A 15807-nucleotide genomic window follows, 5' to 3' on the forward strand; every position below is an offset into this window, starting at 1 on the left:
ATAGACTATCTAATATAGTACTAACCTGATGACTTTGTTGCATTCTGATATATTAGTTATTGTCCTCCTTAGGCATGGCTTTCTATCATTACTCTTTTTTACCTTTGGCTACTTCATTTCTCTCTCTTCGTTACTATTGCAAACTCTCCTTTCTCTTCATGTTCTCTTCAGATTAATTCTGCTTAAGGAGTTAGTCGTGGTCAAGCTCTACTTTTATAGCATGTGTTTCATTAAAAAAGAATCTTGGAGGTTCTGCCTAACACAACCTATCACAATTTATATAGCACCAAGTTCGTACATCGCTGATAAATTTGCCTTCATTAAAATGAAAGGCACGGAGACGAAGAGATTCTTTGGATAGTGATGGTACCTGATTTAGCTTAATATTTAATAAATTAACTCTTTAAATTAAAATAATTGTTGTAATAAGCCAAAACACACCAATTTTCTGTTAATTTCTAAAATTTATAGCTTTGTTTACGTGTTGATTTAATAATTAACCTTAACACCTGGTGTCTTAATTGTGACACATTCTATTTTGAGTTGAAACCAACTCGGATCTTGTGCCAGAAACCATTAGCATTTAACACTCTTAGTCGCTAAAAACTTATGAGTTCTATTTTACATCTTGTCATCGGCTTAATAACGAAAATAAATTTATTAAATCCGACCGAAAACTTTACGACCATTGGATATAACACAATGGATGATTATACTTTATACTCAGGTATCAAGAAATCTATTACTTCTCGCATCGCGGGTTTTGCATTTAAATGAAAAATATGCTAATTCCGTACCGATGCTGAAAGCGAACTATTGAAGAGCTTTGCTGCAACTCGACCTGATTAGTGTGTTAACACAGTTTACAACTAAAGTTTCATGATTCAGTTTTACTTCATTATTTATGAAAAATCAATTAAGTTCAAATTTATCATTTTTTTGTTGAATCGATTTTCTCTCTTTCGAAATGTTTCGTTTCTTGAACGTAAAATGTATGGACCATGTGGCGTCCATAAAGTTGGTCGTGTTTGGAGCATTTATCATTTTGCGGGGCGCCGAAACCGACGACGTCGAGAATACTAAAAATATTCGTTAAATTTCGAAGGTTGGTTCAGAAATTGACTCTTAAATGCTGTTGATTAAACGGTGTAAACGCAAAGTTCTCCCAACTTTACTTGAATACTAAAGCAAATTTTCTTAATATTATTATCATTATTACCGGCTTCAAAGTTTCGATGGTTGCGGTGGTCGAAGAAAAGGGGTTAATTTTAATTAAATAATCAAAAGAGGCCGGATGGTTTCATAAAACCGAGCACGAGTCGGTTTTAAAGCGAGCGCAAAGAATTCTATAAGCTCGAGCTGAGGGAAATGAAAATTTAATTAAAAAATTCTTTCCGGAGATTCTTACTTTGTAAGGTTGTTATTGTTCGGAGGCGGCATAGGGGTGGGAATCCTCGGTGGGAGAACAGGTAGGGCCCTTTTTCTACTCGGCCCCGTTCTACTGCTACTGGTCGTCTCCATTCCTGAAATTAAACAAAATATTTACATTATAAATAGCCAAGTAAAAAGCTTCCAGAAAAATGTGTATAGAAGGGAAAATGTTAATATTTACATTCATACTAGAGATCGAAATAATGCAACCGAACCGTTCTAACAAAAAGTACGGATTCGTTTTGGGAGCGTTAGCGAAAAAAAACTGTTTGACCTTTCATTGAAACGGTCCGATTCAGCACAAAAAAATCAATGGTTTTATTGCCGAGGACTACAACAACAAAAAAAAATTAAGCCGCACGTGTTGGATTTTAAAACGCCTACATTTTTTACAACTCGATGACTGCAATGAAATTATCGTAATCGTAAAAAATTGTTACAAATATATATTCCAAAGTTACTTGTTTATTTAAACCCGATAAAAAACCATTTTACACATTTCCACAATTCTCTAATAAATGGTTCATTATCAGATTAAAATTATTTCTAACACTTACTATATTAGAGATTATTTTAGAAAAAGTTATGATATACATAATTAAACCAAATGTTTCATATGAGAAACGACTAACATCGGGGGAAGCACAAGAAAGTGTTGCTGAGGTTTTCTTAGCCTAAGACAAGTTCAATAAAAATTAATAGTCCGTTATATGATCGTCCTATAACAAAGTATAAATTATTAAATGAGTAGTAGCCGTTGGATTAAGGCACGTATATTTGGCAATGTCACCTTTGATAAAGAATGTTGGCATAGATCATTATCGTTACACAATGTTTGGATTGTTGGGTAAGGTTAGGAATATTTGCCAAAGTCAATGATCTCTTCCAAACAATGTTGATGTCTGTTCTAGTTGTTGTGCATTGTTTGGAATGTCGCTTAAAGTTAGGAATATTTACTAAAAACAACAACCTTTAATTGATATGAACGGTTTTGGAACACCTGCTCTAATTGGACATATGGTTGGGGTATTTTGAAATATTAAATTTGAGGATCTTGTATTTTAGTCCATCTAACCATATTCTATCAAACGGGTTTCCTTATGTACAAGAGTTACCAGGATATCGACGCTGCCAAGCCAAAATATCATAATGACATTTACTTGATTTTGCATCACGCCGTATTCAAATAGACATTTGCGCAAACTTTAAATCAGTATTGTAGCGATTGAAGTTTGTTTGCGGTTGTTGTCGCTATAACTGTTGGAAGCAGATTCTGCTCAACGGTGTAGCTAAATGAAAATGCACCATTTTGGCATTTATGTCGTTTTGGCTTGGTAGCGTTCATATGCCACAAAAAGTTATCAATTGATGTTAAAGCGGTGTCGGAGATGAAAGTAGAGATAGTAGCAGAAATTTATTCCATGAACTAGTTGGCGGCAGAAAGAACAGTGTAATGAAGTAATGACAAAAGAAATGAAACAAAATTGCTGGGTTAGAACAAAGAGCTGAGCAAAAACAGTTAATTTCATAACAAAGGTTTTGAGTGAGTACGGAATATCTAAATGGTATTTCTATAAAATTAAAAAATCAGAATACAGTTTTGGATTTGTGATCGAGTAGATAATGATCACAATCTATGATAACAGAACTAATGCATAAAGAGAGGAAGGGTGGAAAAGATTATTTCCAAAAGTACTGAAAGATATGTAAATTATTAGCGAAACACAAGATAATCTGGAATGAACGTGGAGAAGAATGAAGACAGAAAAGGAGAAGCTCTAAACAACTGAGAGGAGAAGTAACATGAGAGGAGCTTTTAACATAACTGGGGGAAGGAAGGAGGGTTAGATCAGGGGTCTCAGGTGTATAATTTTTTCTGAAAGTAGTAAATGAATATCCATCAAAAATCATATTTGATACGATAAAGTGTATTTTCGAATACTAAATAGAAATTCCCTTAAACTTGTCTAATATATCAGTGTGTTACAAAAATATTGTTACAATCACTTTTCGAGTTAATAAAACAAGTATGTATTACAAGAATGGTGCAGCTGTTTTCTGTGAACTTGAAACATGAACTAGCCGAGTACAAACAGAGAGCCGCCGAACGTTGGGAGTTCCAGAAGGAACATGTACAAATAAACGCGGAATACATTCCACGCCAGTAACGGGACTGAAACGGTTTCGGGATGCGCTGATGGACATCAAAGGCGAAGGCCGACGCTTAACAAAATTAACAATGTTCGAAAACAAATAACCACAGTTTTCATTTAATTCGTTGAAAAGAATCAAAAAAAAAGTGGAATCGGGACTTTTTTTGAAAAAAAATCAAATTAAGGGAATATTGGCGGAAATCAATACAATAACATAAAAGCGAAGTTTTTATTTACAATGAGAATCGAATTTCCATAAAACCGTAATACAGCGAAAAACTAATTTTAATTTTATGATCGTAGAATACAAAATAAACATCCCATTCAGTTGTAAACACGATACTGTAATCTGCGGTTTACGACGTTTCATAGTTATTAAAGAACTCGTTCCACAATATGATTGATATTCATTATCAGAGCAGTATTTCATTACATTTCCGACTTTATCTTTATACTTCATTGGCGTCCGTCAGTTTAAGAATGAGTTAAACGATAAGTTTAGAAAGCTATAAATAATAATATTGTGTTTTAATAATAACATAAACAAATCTAGATTTGATAATAAATTTTAACGTACTTATTCTAAATTCATAATAAACTACCTTGATATACAATTTCCGGTTAATTGTTTAACACAGGATAAAGGGAATACAAGCAAATATACCAAGTGATGTTAATATCCTATTGAAATCTCAAGGACTTATGAATAATTAAATACAAATACTTGTGAAATCTAAGCCTTTAAGGTAACGATTATATCGTGTGGTTTATTTCCTTCCAAGAAATTTAAGTTACATTCTTCATTATTCATACTATTTTACGAAGGTAGAGAGTTGTGGACGGTCGCATTTCGAAAGTACCCAAGCCACAACAACAGTCACGTCATAAATCGTTCCTTCACGATACCTATACGCCTTAGCCCCAATGGAAGCCGCTTTTACGTCCGTGTTTACGGATCGTTTCTAATACGACTGGGTACGATAAAATCTAGGCACGTCACTTACCAGGGCAAATTTTTTTGGTTGATTAGAAACACAAAAAAGAATTTTTATTATTTTCGAAAAAAAATTCAATTGTAAACACACCATTGTTTCTCTTTATTTACAATCGCCGTCACAAAAGGTAAACACATCGTTTAGTGTCTGGAAGCTCGTAGGGGTGAAGGACAAATGACCTTTGGGGCTTTAGGAACCCTTCCCACTTAGATAAAGGTCTTGTTTTAGTCACGGTTCGACCACGTGTCCGTTTATCTAACTTCACGGTGGTCTTAAAAACCATCGTAGAAATCGTCTTAGAAATCTTCTTAAAAATCGTCTTTGGAATCCGGTGGTGATGTATTCGCCGAGATTCTTTCCTCTTTTGCTGTATGGCCCGATAAGAAATAAAAGGGTAATCCACCCTTATTTTATAAGCTCAACGGTGAATTTTTGAGATTAAGGACTTAAGAACTCCTTAAGGAAACCCCCTCCTCATATTTGCTGGGCTTTTATCGGGATGTCTTTTCTCGGGAAGTGATGCGATGCCATTAGATGTAATCAAGAAGGAAAGAACGTTGTAATCGTTTACTTAACACGAGGGACAAGCACGAAAGCTTAAATTTTTTAATGCACCCCCAAAAAGTATTTTCTTTTTGTTCGAGAAATTTATCGTTCGTTTCATTTGTTGCTTACGATCATAGTTACGAGATCGATTTATGTGTGGGGTACAATAAAACGTGAAATCCTTATTCCAACCGTTTTCTTTCAATGAACGTGGTTGGGCGAAAAGACAAAGGGCTCGAGCGAAAAAGTTTATTGTCCTGTATTATATGAAAGAGGTGCTGCAATAACACGTCTGCTTTCGGAGGGGTCCGATCTGACATAATCCGGGCGTATAAAACAGGCAAATAATCCTTTGTGCGTCAGACACAAGGGGAGAACCGGTATAAATATTCAAGCAGTGGCTTGTCTTCACGATGTCAAAGACTATATACATCTAATATGAGCTTTTTCGATTAATTGGAAGTTCTAAAAGTTTTATGTTTACTTTTCTAGAAAATCCCTAAAAAGGGGTTCGAAAACCACACCAACTCAGCAGAGGAATGTGCAAATCTACTCTTGAATCGTTGGGGTACCGATTCCGGTGGATAACAAGTAGAAACACGTAGAAAACGGGTCGCGATTGAGATCGAAAATAAAGGAGGTGAAGTGCGCGGTCGAGTCCGTGGCTTCACTTGGATTTTTTGCTCGTTTCTTTTTTTCAACGTTTCTGCTGGAATTAAACGTTCTCTTATTTAAATACCCTTTCTCCTCTCGATCTTGGTGGCATGAGTCACTTCGATTTATGTGGCTCCGTAGCGCACTCTGATCGCATTAATGTGTTGGTAAATGTATTCTGCGTGGCTTCGGCTTTCGGAGACCCCTCTCATCGATTAAATTAAGGACGCGCAGCGTGGAATTTATTGCGCCTTTGTCGAAGCCAGAAGTACAAAAAGCGAATTAATCGCATCTCAACTATACCACGCTACTACCCCGAGAAGAACCTTTCTTTCCATTTTATCTTCCACGTTCTTTTTCAGGTATTATTATTTCTGATTGAGTCAACTTCGTTTTGTAAATATTTTCACCCTCTTCCGTTTTATTTGCGCCGTTCGTTTAACCTAATCACCACCCTCGCAAACACTGACAGTTCGCTAGATTATAGCGATATACTCGTAACGGTTCATTAACTCGACTCGAAAGCAGAATAGGAACCTGCACTTTGTTTTGTACGGTACGTAGATCATGGTTAACTGGGATGCGAACGAGAGACACTCGTAACAACCCCTTTTGCGATAAATTAAAGCCAGATTAATAACGACATAACATAGAGTTATATAGTATTTATTGTTGTATTGTTTGTTTACTTCTAGAAATTTTACTCATTATACCCTAATCATTATTTTGATAAGTGAGACCAACGACATGAGCAATACAACTATAGAACGTAAAGCTGGAAGAGCAACGCTGATGATTCATGAAAAATGTGATTATGTACTTATATGCTGAGTTTTTAAATGCTTGAGAAAGACAGAAACATTGTCAGGAATGTACGTAAAGAATTGCGGTAAACGAGGAGAAATAGATAGGGAAAGAGGTTATGTTAATAGGATATGTATTTGGAGGGTGTGGAAAATGTTGGGCGAAGAACTATAGAAATTCTAGTTAGAGTGTTAAATGAATTAGTGACAGATGGCGAAAAAGATGTGTATGAATGGTGGACGTGAGGAGGTAATTTTCACCAAAGCAGAAGCACATGTAGTAATGAAAAACCAGATGGGTGGTATAACCCCCATATTCATGTATAATACATGAGAAATCAAGTCTATGATGATTGTAGTAAAGTTGCTAAATGAATGTGTGCAAGAAATTAGATTCACCTTAGAATAGAAGAGGACGCGTGTCGTATTGGTAAAGGATAAGAAGTAGTTTATTACTACCCAGAAAGAATATCGGCTACCTTTATCCCTGCTCCAGTCCTTAATATGGTATATGAAAAGTTGTTGTGGATAATGATGTAAGAAAGATGAAACGTTGACGGATGTGAGAGTAACTGCAGCATATATTTAAGTGAATGCACATTTCTAAATAAAATGTGTATAAAACCAATTGCTGAGTTGCCAAATAATTATTGATGCCTTATTTACCAAATGACACCTTGGATGTTAGATACTAAACAAATGTGTTTCAGTCTCTCACATTTTCCCCCGCTGGGTACGAGTGGGAATACCTCAAGGATGATTGAGGTTGCTGTTTCTGTTCTCGTGAAACATTTTGCTTGAGAAGATAAGATTCTGCCGCGAAACTTGGAGTGAGTGGTGAACACTGGTGAGATAAATCTCACCAGTGTTTCAACAGTGTATTATTATTATTATTGCTGCCGAGCTGAGCCCTCCAAAAGTTTAGGGCAAATGTAGGTCTTTGATGAACCTTAGTATTGCTGTAAGGTCTTGTTCCTTTATGTCGGTAGGTGTCAGATGTATTTTACCGAACATTTTGTGTCTTAGGCGGCCCTGATGATGCATTCACACAGTATATGTTCAACAGTCTCTGACTCATCGTTACAAAGCCGACAAGTTTGAACCTTACCTTGTCCAATGTGAAAGAGATGGTATTTGAAGCCTCAGAAGCCTGAGAGCGACCTTAGATCCCCTTTGCTGAAGCACAAAACCTCTTTGGTTTTGTTGTGCGACAAAGTTATCATACTCTTCGCTTGTCTGTGACCTGGAAGTTCTTTCCAGCGTAACTGCTAAACCCAAATTTTTCTAGTTCTACGTCTACTTTTAGTTCTACTTTGGTAATCTTAATATATTCTAAAACGCTAAATACGTAATTCTCACTTTTGATTCATTTCAGTCGAGATTCAGTGTAAACTGCTCCGATTAAGATCATGAATTAAATGAGAGTTCATTTAATTAACTGCGTTTTAAAAGCGCCTCTTGATTTAAGTTATTTCTGAACAACTGCCGTTTCTGTCTTAGGAATAGGTCAGTATGATGTGCATGATATGTCACGTGGCATTCCATAAAGCATTTTGTGTATCGGTATACCACCCAATTCGCACCATTAGGGATTTTTTTAACACCATCGACAATCTTAATGGTAATTTGGAAAAAAGTTAACTAACTTATAACGTATTTTCACAAATCAAAATTTTTTTATCATCATCTTACTATGTGTTGAAAAGTGTAAGCTTTATTCGAAGGGGAATAAAGAGGGTTCAATAAAAATAAAATTAACCCGATCCATCAAGTATAATATAAAGCAATATTATCAGAATTACCCCCTTATCAGAGTTAACTTAAGACTTCCCATTCATCATTTTGATTTGATAACGGACTACGATGTCAACCCAACCACTTAGTAAGTGGAAAAGTTTTATGATTACGACTTGAAGTGTTTTTTGATAAATAATATTTAATAAACCAGGATCGAAAACTGTTATCCGCAAACAATTATCGACAATTTATTCCCAAGGGAGTCAATGCCATTACAGTTCAGCAACCATAACCGAGCCGAGAGTGACGACGGTAGGTCACGTGCAATCCACGTGCTCTTTACCATTTGAATTGGCGAACGGCGTCGCCCGATTCTCGTCTAACAAAAGCATCTGCCTGTCGGAAACAAAAACTAGCACGCGTTTTATTTTGTCGATTGATTGGAAAAGTAATGGGAAGGGACTCGGTTCTCGGTTATTTAAGGATGATCGCACTTTTTTCCACATCCAGAAATAGCGAAACGTTCGCGTTGCTAATTAAATTGGAAATACAATTCCCGATGGGAAGTAGTTTTAGTTCGACCTCACGTCTTCGTGCTATAAATGGCCACGGTGTATATATAAACCACTCAAACGCGACAATAAACTTTCACGCATTATATTTTTCAATACAATTATATAATATTAGTGAATCACATTATATTTAAGTATATCGTAGAGAATACCAATACGACATCGTGTTCATCGAAGAGAATATGGTGTACTGCTCGTTTATTGGAGCTCCAGGAATTTAATTGATCCTCTCATTAATTTTAGACGAGCCGCAATTTACGGGCAGCTCGGAAGAAATTCATAAACACCGCCCACCGAGGAGGAAAAGGCGCGCGTTGCAGCACAATGGGTCCTCGTTCATCCTGGCACCTAATGTCTCCTTGGAACGGCGTCGTAGTCGACGTTGTGTGGAAACGTGCCTCCGTATTTTGATTTATGAATTAATTAGGGCTGCAAGAAGCCATGGAATGAAGGTCTCTACAGATTTACAAATAACCCTCGACTTCGCTGACGTTCCAACGATACAAAAGCAGGAGAAAAAAATCTAAAATGAAAAACGGTTATAAATCCTTTCCCACCGTTAGAATTTGTAATGTGTCAAATTTAAAATTTGTTTTATAAATTATCCTCTATTTGGTAAATACTCAATGAATATATTGGAAACGTAATGATAAATTAAATAATAAGAGCACCCCAAACATTAATTAAACAGGAAATTTCAAAATTAGTGTTAGTAAATTGGAGATTATCATCAACATTAATGGTAATTAGACTTAATCGTTACAGCCGATAATTGCTCGGCATTGCAAAGTACTATTCATATCAAGTTAAAATTTAAATGAAATTAAATTGGGAAAAACTATTTTCTTTTATTAATTTTTCACGGTTCATTTCGCATTAGTTTTTCATCCCCTTTTCGAATTATCCCTCATTCGAGGACATGTGGCGTTGAAAAATTCGATATTTGCTCTCATAAGCGATTCTATTGTCGAAAAATCGACGACGGGAGAGTGCTTTGTTCGGGGAACCTATTATTTTTCTCTCGACGATAAATGATCGAAAGCCACACGACCCGGAGGAGAATCTAAAAATCGGTTCGAAAATTTGAATATTTCACCTGCGCCATGTGTCCGAACGCTTTAATTCGGTCCTCGCATAAATTCAGTTGCTTTATTTTAAAAACTGTCCGCAGTCGGAAAAACACCGTCGCAATCCACGCTGTCTGCCCATGAAAATAAATTTTCAATTTCCTATACACACACACGCGGTTCTGATTTACGATTGTGCTACGCTTTCAAGCAGCACCGATGCAAATCGCGTCGAGTTCTCAAAATATAAAATCCTACAAGCAAGTTCAACTTATCTAACTTTATTTCAAATAGAACAATAAAGAAAAAAATTAAATAAATAACGTCACATTAAGTTTGACATTTTTAGGTTATGTTTTCGAAAAACTTTCGTTTTACTCATTTTAGCACTTTGTGAACATTAAAAAGTTGTTGCGGCATTTAACTTACCATCTCCAGAAGCAATTTGGTAGGAATTTGAATTTGTAGAGGCAATTTATCCGCAATTAAATATTTTAACGATTTTAAAACTGTCAATCACCAAATGACAAAACTAAAACAAAGTGAAGTTTGCTACCATTTATAATAAATATATTGCGATTTAATACATATTTAGATCTCAACATATAAAATTCTACAAGCAAGTTCAACTTGTCTAACTTTATTTTAAACGGAATAATAAAGAAAAGAATGAAATAAATAACGATACATTGTTTGACATTTTGAGGTTATATTTCGGAAAAACTTTCATTTTACTCATTTTATCGCTTTGTGAACATTAAAAAGTTGTTTTGATATTTAACTTACCATCTCCGGAAGTAATTTAGAAGGAATTTGAGTTTGTAGAAGTAATTTTTAACAACTTATCCGCGATTAAAAACTTTAACGATTTTAAAACTGTCAATCACCAAATCACGTAACTTTACTAAAACAAAGTGAAGTTTGCTACTATTTATAGCAAATATATTAAGATTTAATTTATTTTAAATTATATTAAAGTGTATTAAAAATATTGTTTTTATTATAAATTAATAGAATTTACCCGCTTTCGAAAATAAATTAAAGAAAAAATTAAAATAAATTAATCAATTTGGGTCTAATTTCATTGGGGAATTAGTAAATCGATATATGGCGGTATATGTATTTTTTTAAATAATTTCAATTAATTATTACAAAGTTACCTATGTATATATTCGAATAAATGTCTTTTGAGTGGTAAGAGTTCGATTTCTCTAAAGAATCTTATAGATTCCGACCATATACGGTCACGTTCTCTCAGACTGGTTTCTGTTGGAGAGGAAAAGATTTACGGAGATGCTGTGGTTTGCATTTCCAAAATTGGTAGGGGAATTACCGAACTTTGCAGCCTCGTTTATTCTAGACTTAGCGATGCTCTTAACAATACTGCGGTCGTTTCTTATTTTTCAGCTTCGCACACGCAAAAAAATCGTGGTCGAGCTTTCGAAAGCTGCAGCAACCGCACCCGAGTCGACGGCCTTTAAGTTGATTTCAGGTAATTTAATATGAAAGAGAGGGAAGCCAGCTTTAATGTCCCGGAAACGGGGTCCAAAAAAAAAACTTTTCTTCTTCCCATTCTCGTTAAAATATCGACTCGAAATTTCCCTTTTAACAAATTTACTAACCGTTGGTGTCTCTTTGACGCACAAAGGGTGAATGATGATGTTAATTTAAGTGAATTATTTCCTTTTAGTTATAAGATATTAACGTGACACTAACTTTTTTTTTATTACGTCATAACCACACGCACAAGATTTATGTTAGTTTTACGATCCAGTTATATACTTTTATTAGGATGATTACGTTGAAAATGGTATAAAGGCGAAATGCTTCACAGCGCCCGCGATAAAACAAAAAGATAGGTTTTAACTTAGCTATAACAAGGGTTATAGCTTTCGCAATCTGCACGAGATTATCAGATATTCCGGGGTTATAAAATTTATAAACGAGAAACGACGCAAATGGGGTCGTTTGAAGAAAATATCGAGTCGCTTTTAAAATCGATTTAAGAAACACGTTTTAAAATCGACGCTTTCCGGTTGAATCACGTTCGTTAGTTTAAGTTTGTCCAGCTTTTGAACTCCATAAAGGAAAGTCCACAAGATAAGATACTAAGTTGTATACCGGAAGATGTAAACGACAAGACTCAAAACTGCAATTTAAATTTACGTTCGACCATAAATTTCTCTACGTACGGTGCCGACTACCATAAATCTGTATTGTCTCGTATCATGCTGGGACTCAACACCGAGATGGTTTTGAGTACTCTACGGATGCGAATTCCGTTTTATTGCGAAAACCAAACTTGTTTAGAAAGAATTGTTGAATTTTGTAATAATTATTTAAAAAAATACTTATATTAATGCCGCCATCTATCGGCTTAATAATTCCCCAATGAAATTAGACACAAATTGATTAATTTATTTTAATTTTTACATTAATTTATTTACGAAACCTTATAAATTCGTTTAATTTCTAATAAGAAATAATATTTTTAATATAATTTAAAACAAATTAAATCTAAATATATTTTTTATAAATAGCAACAAACTTCACTTTGTTTAGTTACGTGATTGACAGATTTAGAATCGTTAAAATTTTCAATCGCGGATAAATTGTTAAAAATTACTTCTACAAACCCAAATTCTTTCTAAATTGCTTCCGGAGATGGTAAATTAAGTATCCCAACAACTTTTTAATGTTCACAAAGGGATAATATGAGATAAATGAAAATTTTTCGAAAACATAACCTCAGATGCAAAATTTAATGTATCGTTTACTTAATTCTTTTTAATTGTTCCATTGTACAGCATGCAAAATCCGTATTCGAACACCTTCCGAAATATTAGAAAATCACGAATCACTCAAGAATGGCAGTAGAAATTTTAAATATTTTTGATGATTTATTTCACTTAGATGAGTAAAAGCAAAAGTAATGTTGGTTACTTCCGCAATTCAACAACCGAACGGTAAAGGACATTTTAATCAAACTTTACAGCAAAAAGCGTATTCGAACAGGAATTTCCATTTGGAATAACACTAATACTTTTCTGAATGCCTGTTTGCTTAACAACAGCACTTAGATACCTCGGCATCGATTTTTGCAAGTTTAATGATTAATTGAGGTGAATAGTCCATTCTCTTCAACGCTACTTTTAAGTCGATTACGTTTCTAATATTGTAATATTTCAATTTCTTCTTGAATATTGACTATAGGGTTAAGATTTGGGCTATGTGATGGTGTTTTGAGGTGTTCTGAACAGTTGTACACAGTCCAAAGTCTAGAATCTACCGCGGTATGCTTAGAATCATTATCTCGGAATCTATACGATTCTTTAGAGAAATCGATTAAAAATATTACAATTTTTTTTCTTGTAAATATTATTTGCACGCGAACATTTACACGAAATAGGTTTACACGAAAGACAAGTTTTTAATATCAACTGACACACGTGTATAGAAACCATTAATATTAGCTTGTCTACCTGTTAAAGTACTTTTTGTAAATTGTTCGATTACAGTTAGGTGGTTAATGTAGAACGTTATATTCCAAGTGAAAGATAAGCCTTGATTACACCGTAAATTTTCCAGCGTAATCGCTTCTTTGGGTCCACTTCGTTTGGGATAAAGTTCGTAACGCACCGAGTGGCGATTAAAGAAAAGGGACGAGTTTGTTTACGGCTTCGTCGTCCGATATCTGATGGAAAACTCTTGCAAAGTTATTATCCTGCTTGAGCATTCGGCTCGTGTGTCCCCGATGCAACTTTGTATAAAACTTGCCTAATAAGACCTTTCTTATATATGGATTATATGGGCGGATTCTTTTAAAAGTGATTCTAGAGGGTTCATTAAGAACAAAATTTCTTATTAATTAAAAAGTTTTTAACGCGGCGATGGCGGTTGGTGCGTATAATTAGGGCGTTCTTCGAATACCTGGTGACTTGCACATATCAGGGGACGTCTGACTTGCATTTACAAAGTTTACGTTCCACTTCCTGCACTAAACCCGTGTGTAAACCGCGCATGTGTCCAAACAATTCGGCGCTCGGTGTTAAAAGGAAAATAAAGCGAACCGTAAGCGTCGAAGATCAAAGGGCAATGAAAACTATAAATACCAAGGATTCTTCGAAAGTATATAGTTCAGTGGTTTTCGCTATTTGTAGGACGTTCAACAACATTGCATAGAGGGCGATTTTTGCCTCGAAGGGAAAACATGAATAAGATAAAATAGAATATCTTCATCTCTGTTTCTCGTATGGAATTCTCTTTAAAAGATGGACAGTAGCCTACTGTCGGTCATCCCAACGTCTGTCGGAACTCTCAATAGAGATCTTATCAACCCCGAGTTCTCAGTAGACAGCGTTTTACGTTACGAGGACGAAGTCACCACTGACAGCTATTCGGTTGCACGAAACCGGACGCTGAATTAAAAATAAATAATATAAACAAACACACAAGATGTACATACAGGGTGGGTTGTAAATATTTTTAAATTTGTAAATATTTTTGTTTGATATAGTGACCTATTCCCAACATATGGTATATCATATCATATTTATATGTCACTGATAGATTAATAGTCCAACTAGTATGCCACAGACACAACTTTCTCACATTTTTTATATACAGCACTCACTTTTTGCATGACTAATATATTAGTAGAAGTTTATGAGAAAAAGCTGCGATATAATTTATTTTAGATAAATCAACTGAGAATGTTTTTGGGGGTGTTGACCTATCGTATATCGTATGTGTGGGTGTTCATTTCGAAATATTTACTCGTCAGCATCGACCTGAAAAATCAAAATCAAAATAAGGTCCCCATTCAGCTCGGGCAGCAGCTCTATCGCGAGTACGTGACCAGACTGTTTACGTTATAAATTAAATAAACGACGCAATACTTCTCGCCGAAGTGATTTTACTAGCGAACGGACTCTCGACGTACAGAATCTCTGGCATAAATATTTAAGAGCCACGGTCAGCATTCAACTGCTCGCGCGCATAGCATTCGGCCGCAATCTGCCAGAAATAAGATGCACCGTCGTTGTTTTCGTCGCGAAAATGCTTCGGCGCACACAAACAACAATGAAAAGGAGACCTACGTTGATTGAAAGTGTCGATGTTTTCGAGAAACGAAGACATGACAAGTAATGAAAACGTGCCCCGTTGTTCTCTTTCAATGGGAACAAATCACGAACATGCACGGGAAAAGAAAAAGTTGTATTGTTTCGAGACAGATGAAGTTGTTACTACAACATTTGTGAAATAAATTCGTTGATGACCTCGACAGTTATTTAATTTGCATGCGTTAAGTGTAGTAAATTATTCAGTTGGCATTCAGGAGAGAAACTGGATCCAATCCAAAACGCGTTAGTAAAGATGTTGCTTGAATTCTAATTGGGGTATCTCATCAAGAAATCGTCAAGTGTAATCAAGTAAAATATTTCAAGTTTTACATGGCTTCGATTTTACCATGCTATTTAAGTACAAGTTTGTAATTTTAATTTTTGTACATTATTATTTTGAAATTACTATTTATATCCGCGTACATTATTTAACGTTTATTAACTCTGCATGTAGAAACTTTGCAAGCGGCTTCGGGGTCACATTATAAGTCCATTTAGATAGTAGATCTGAAATTATGGTCTCACGGCGTCTTCGAAATAACTTTACTCCCCATTAACTCTTAGGTAAAATGCATAAACGGCTCCTAATTATAAATAATTGGCAATAGAAGCGGTTTAGATTTTACGCACTCACACTGGACGGCGTAAAACTAATCCGCCCTTCAGATTTAATTAACGCAAACGTATTCCCGTGTAACTTATTAGCGTAATGAACCATCGCAACTG

At 35.2% G+C, this 15807-nt stretch overlaps 1 protein-coding gene and 1 long non-coding RNA gene across 2 annotated transcripts in view; both read right to left on the minus strand.

Annotated features, from left to right (window-relative positions):
- LOC111427583 (kinesin-like protein CG14535) overlaps window positions 1–15807 on the minus strand; it is a 134248-nt gene that overhangs the window by 113111 nt on the left and 5330 nt on the right. Inside the window, exon 2 of the mRNA XM_071199933.1 lies at window positions 1409–1523. Within this exon, the coding sequence (XP_071056034.1) occupies window positions 1409–1521 (113 nt within the window). The 5' untranslated portion in view covers window positions 1522–1523. The remainder of the gene's footprint in view (window positions 1–1408; window positions 1524–15807) is intronic.
- Window positions 8913–10843, minus strand: LOC139432251 (uncharacterized). The gene is made up of 3 exons (XR_011642110.1): window positions 10745–10843; window positions 10388–10490; window positions 8913–9414 (listed from the first exon to the last, which is right to left on the minus strand). It is a non-coding gene; the product is annotated as an uncharacterized lncRNA (long non-coding RNA).

This window comes from Onthophagus taurus, chromosome 11 (assembly GCF_036711975.1).
Source record: "Onthophagus taurus isolate NC chromosome 11, IU_Otau_3.0, whole genome shotgun sequence".
Lineage (NCBI taxonomy): Eukaryota > Metazoa > Arthropoda > Insecta > Coleoptera > Scarabaeidae > Onthophagus > Onthophagus taurus.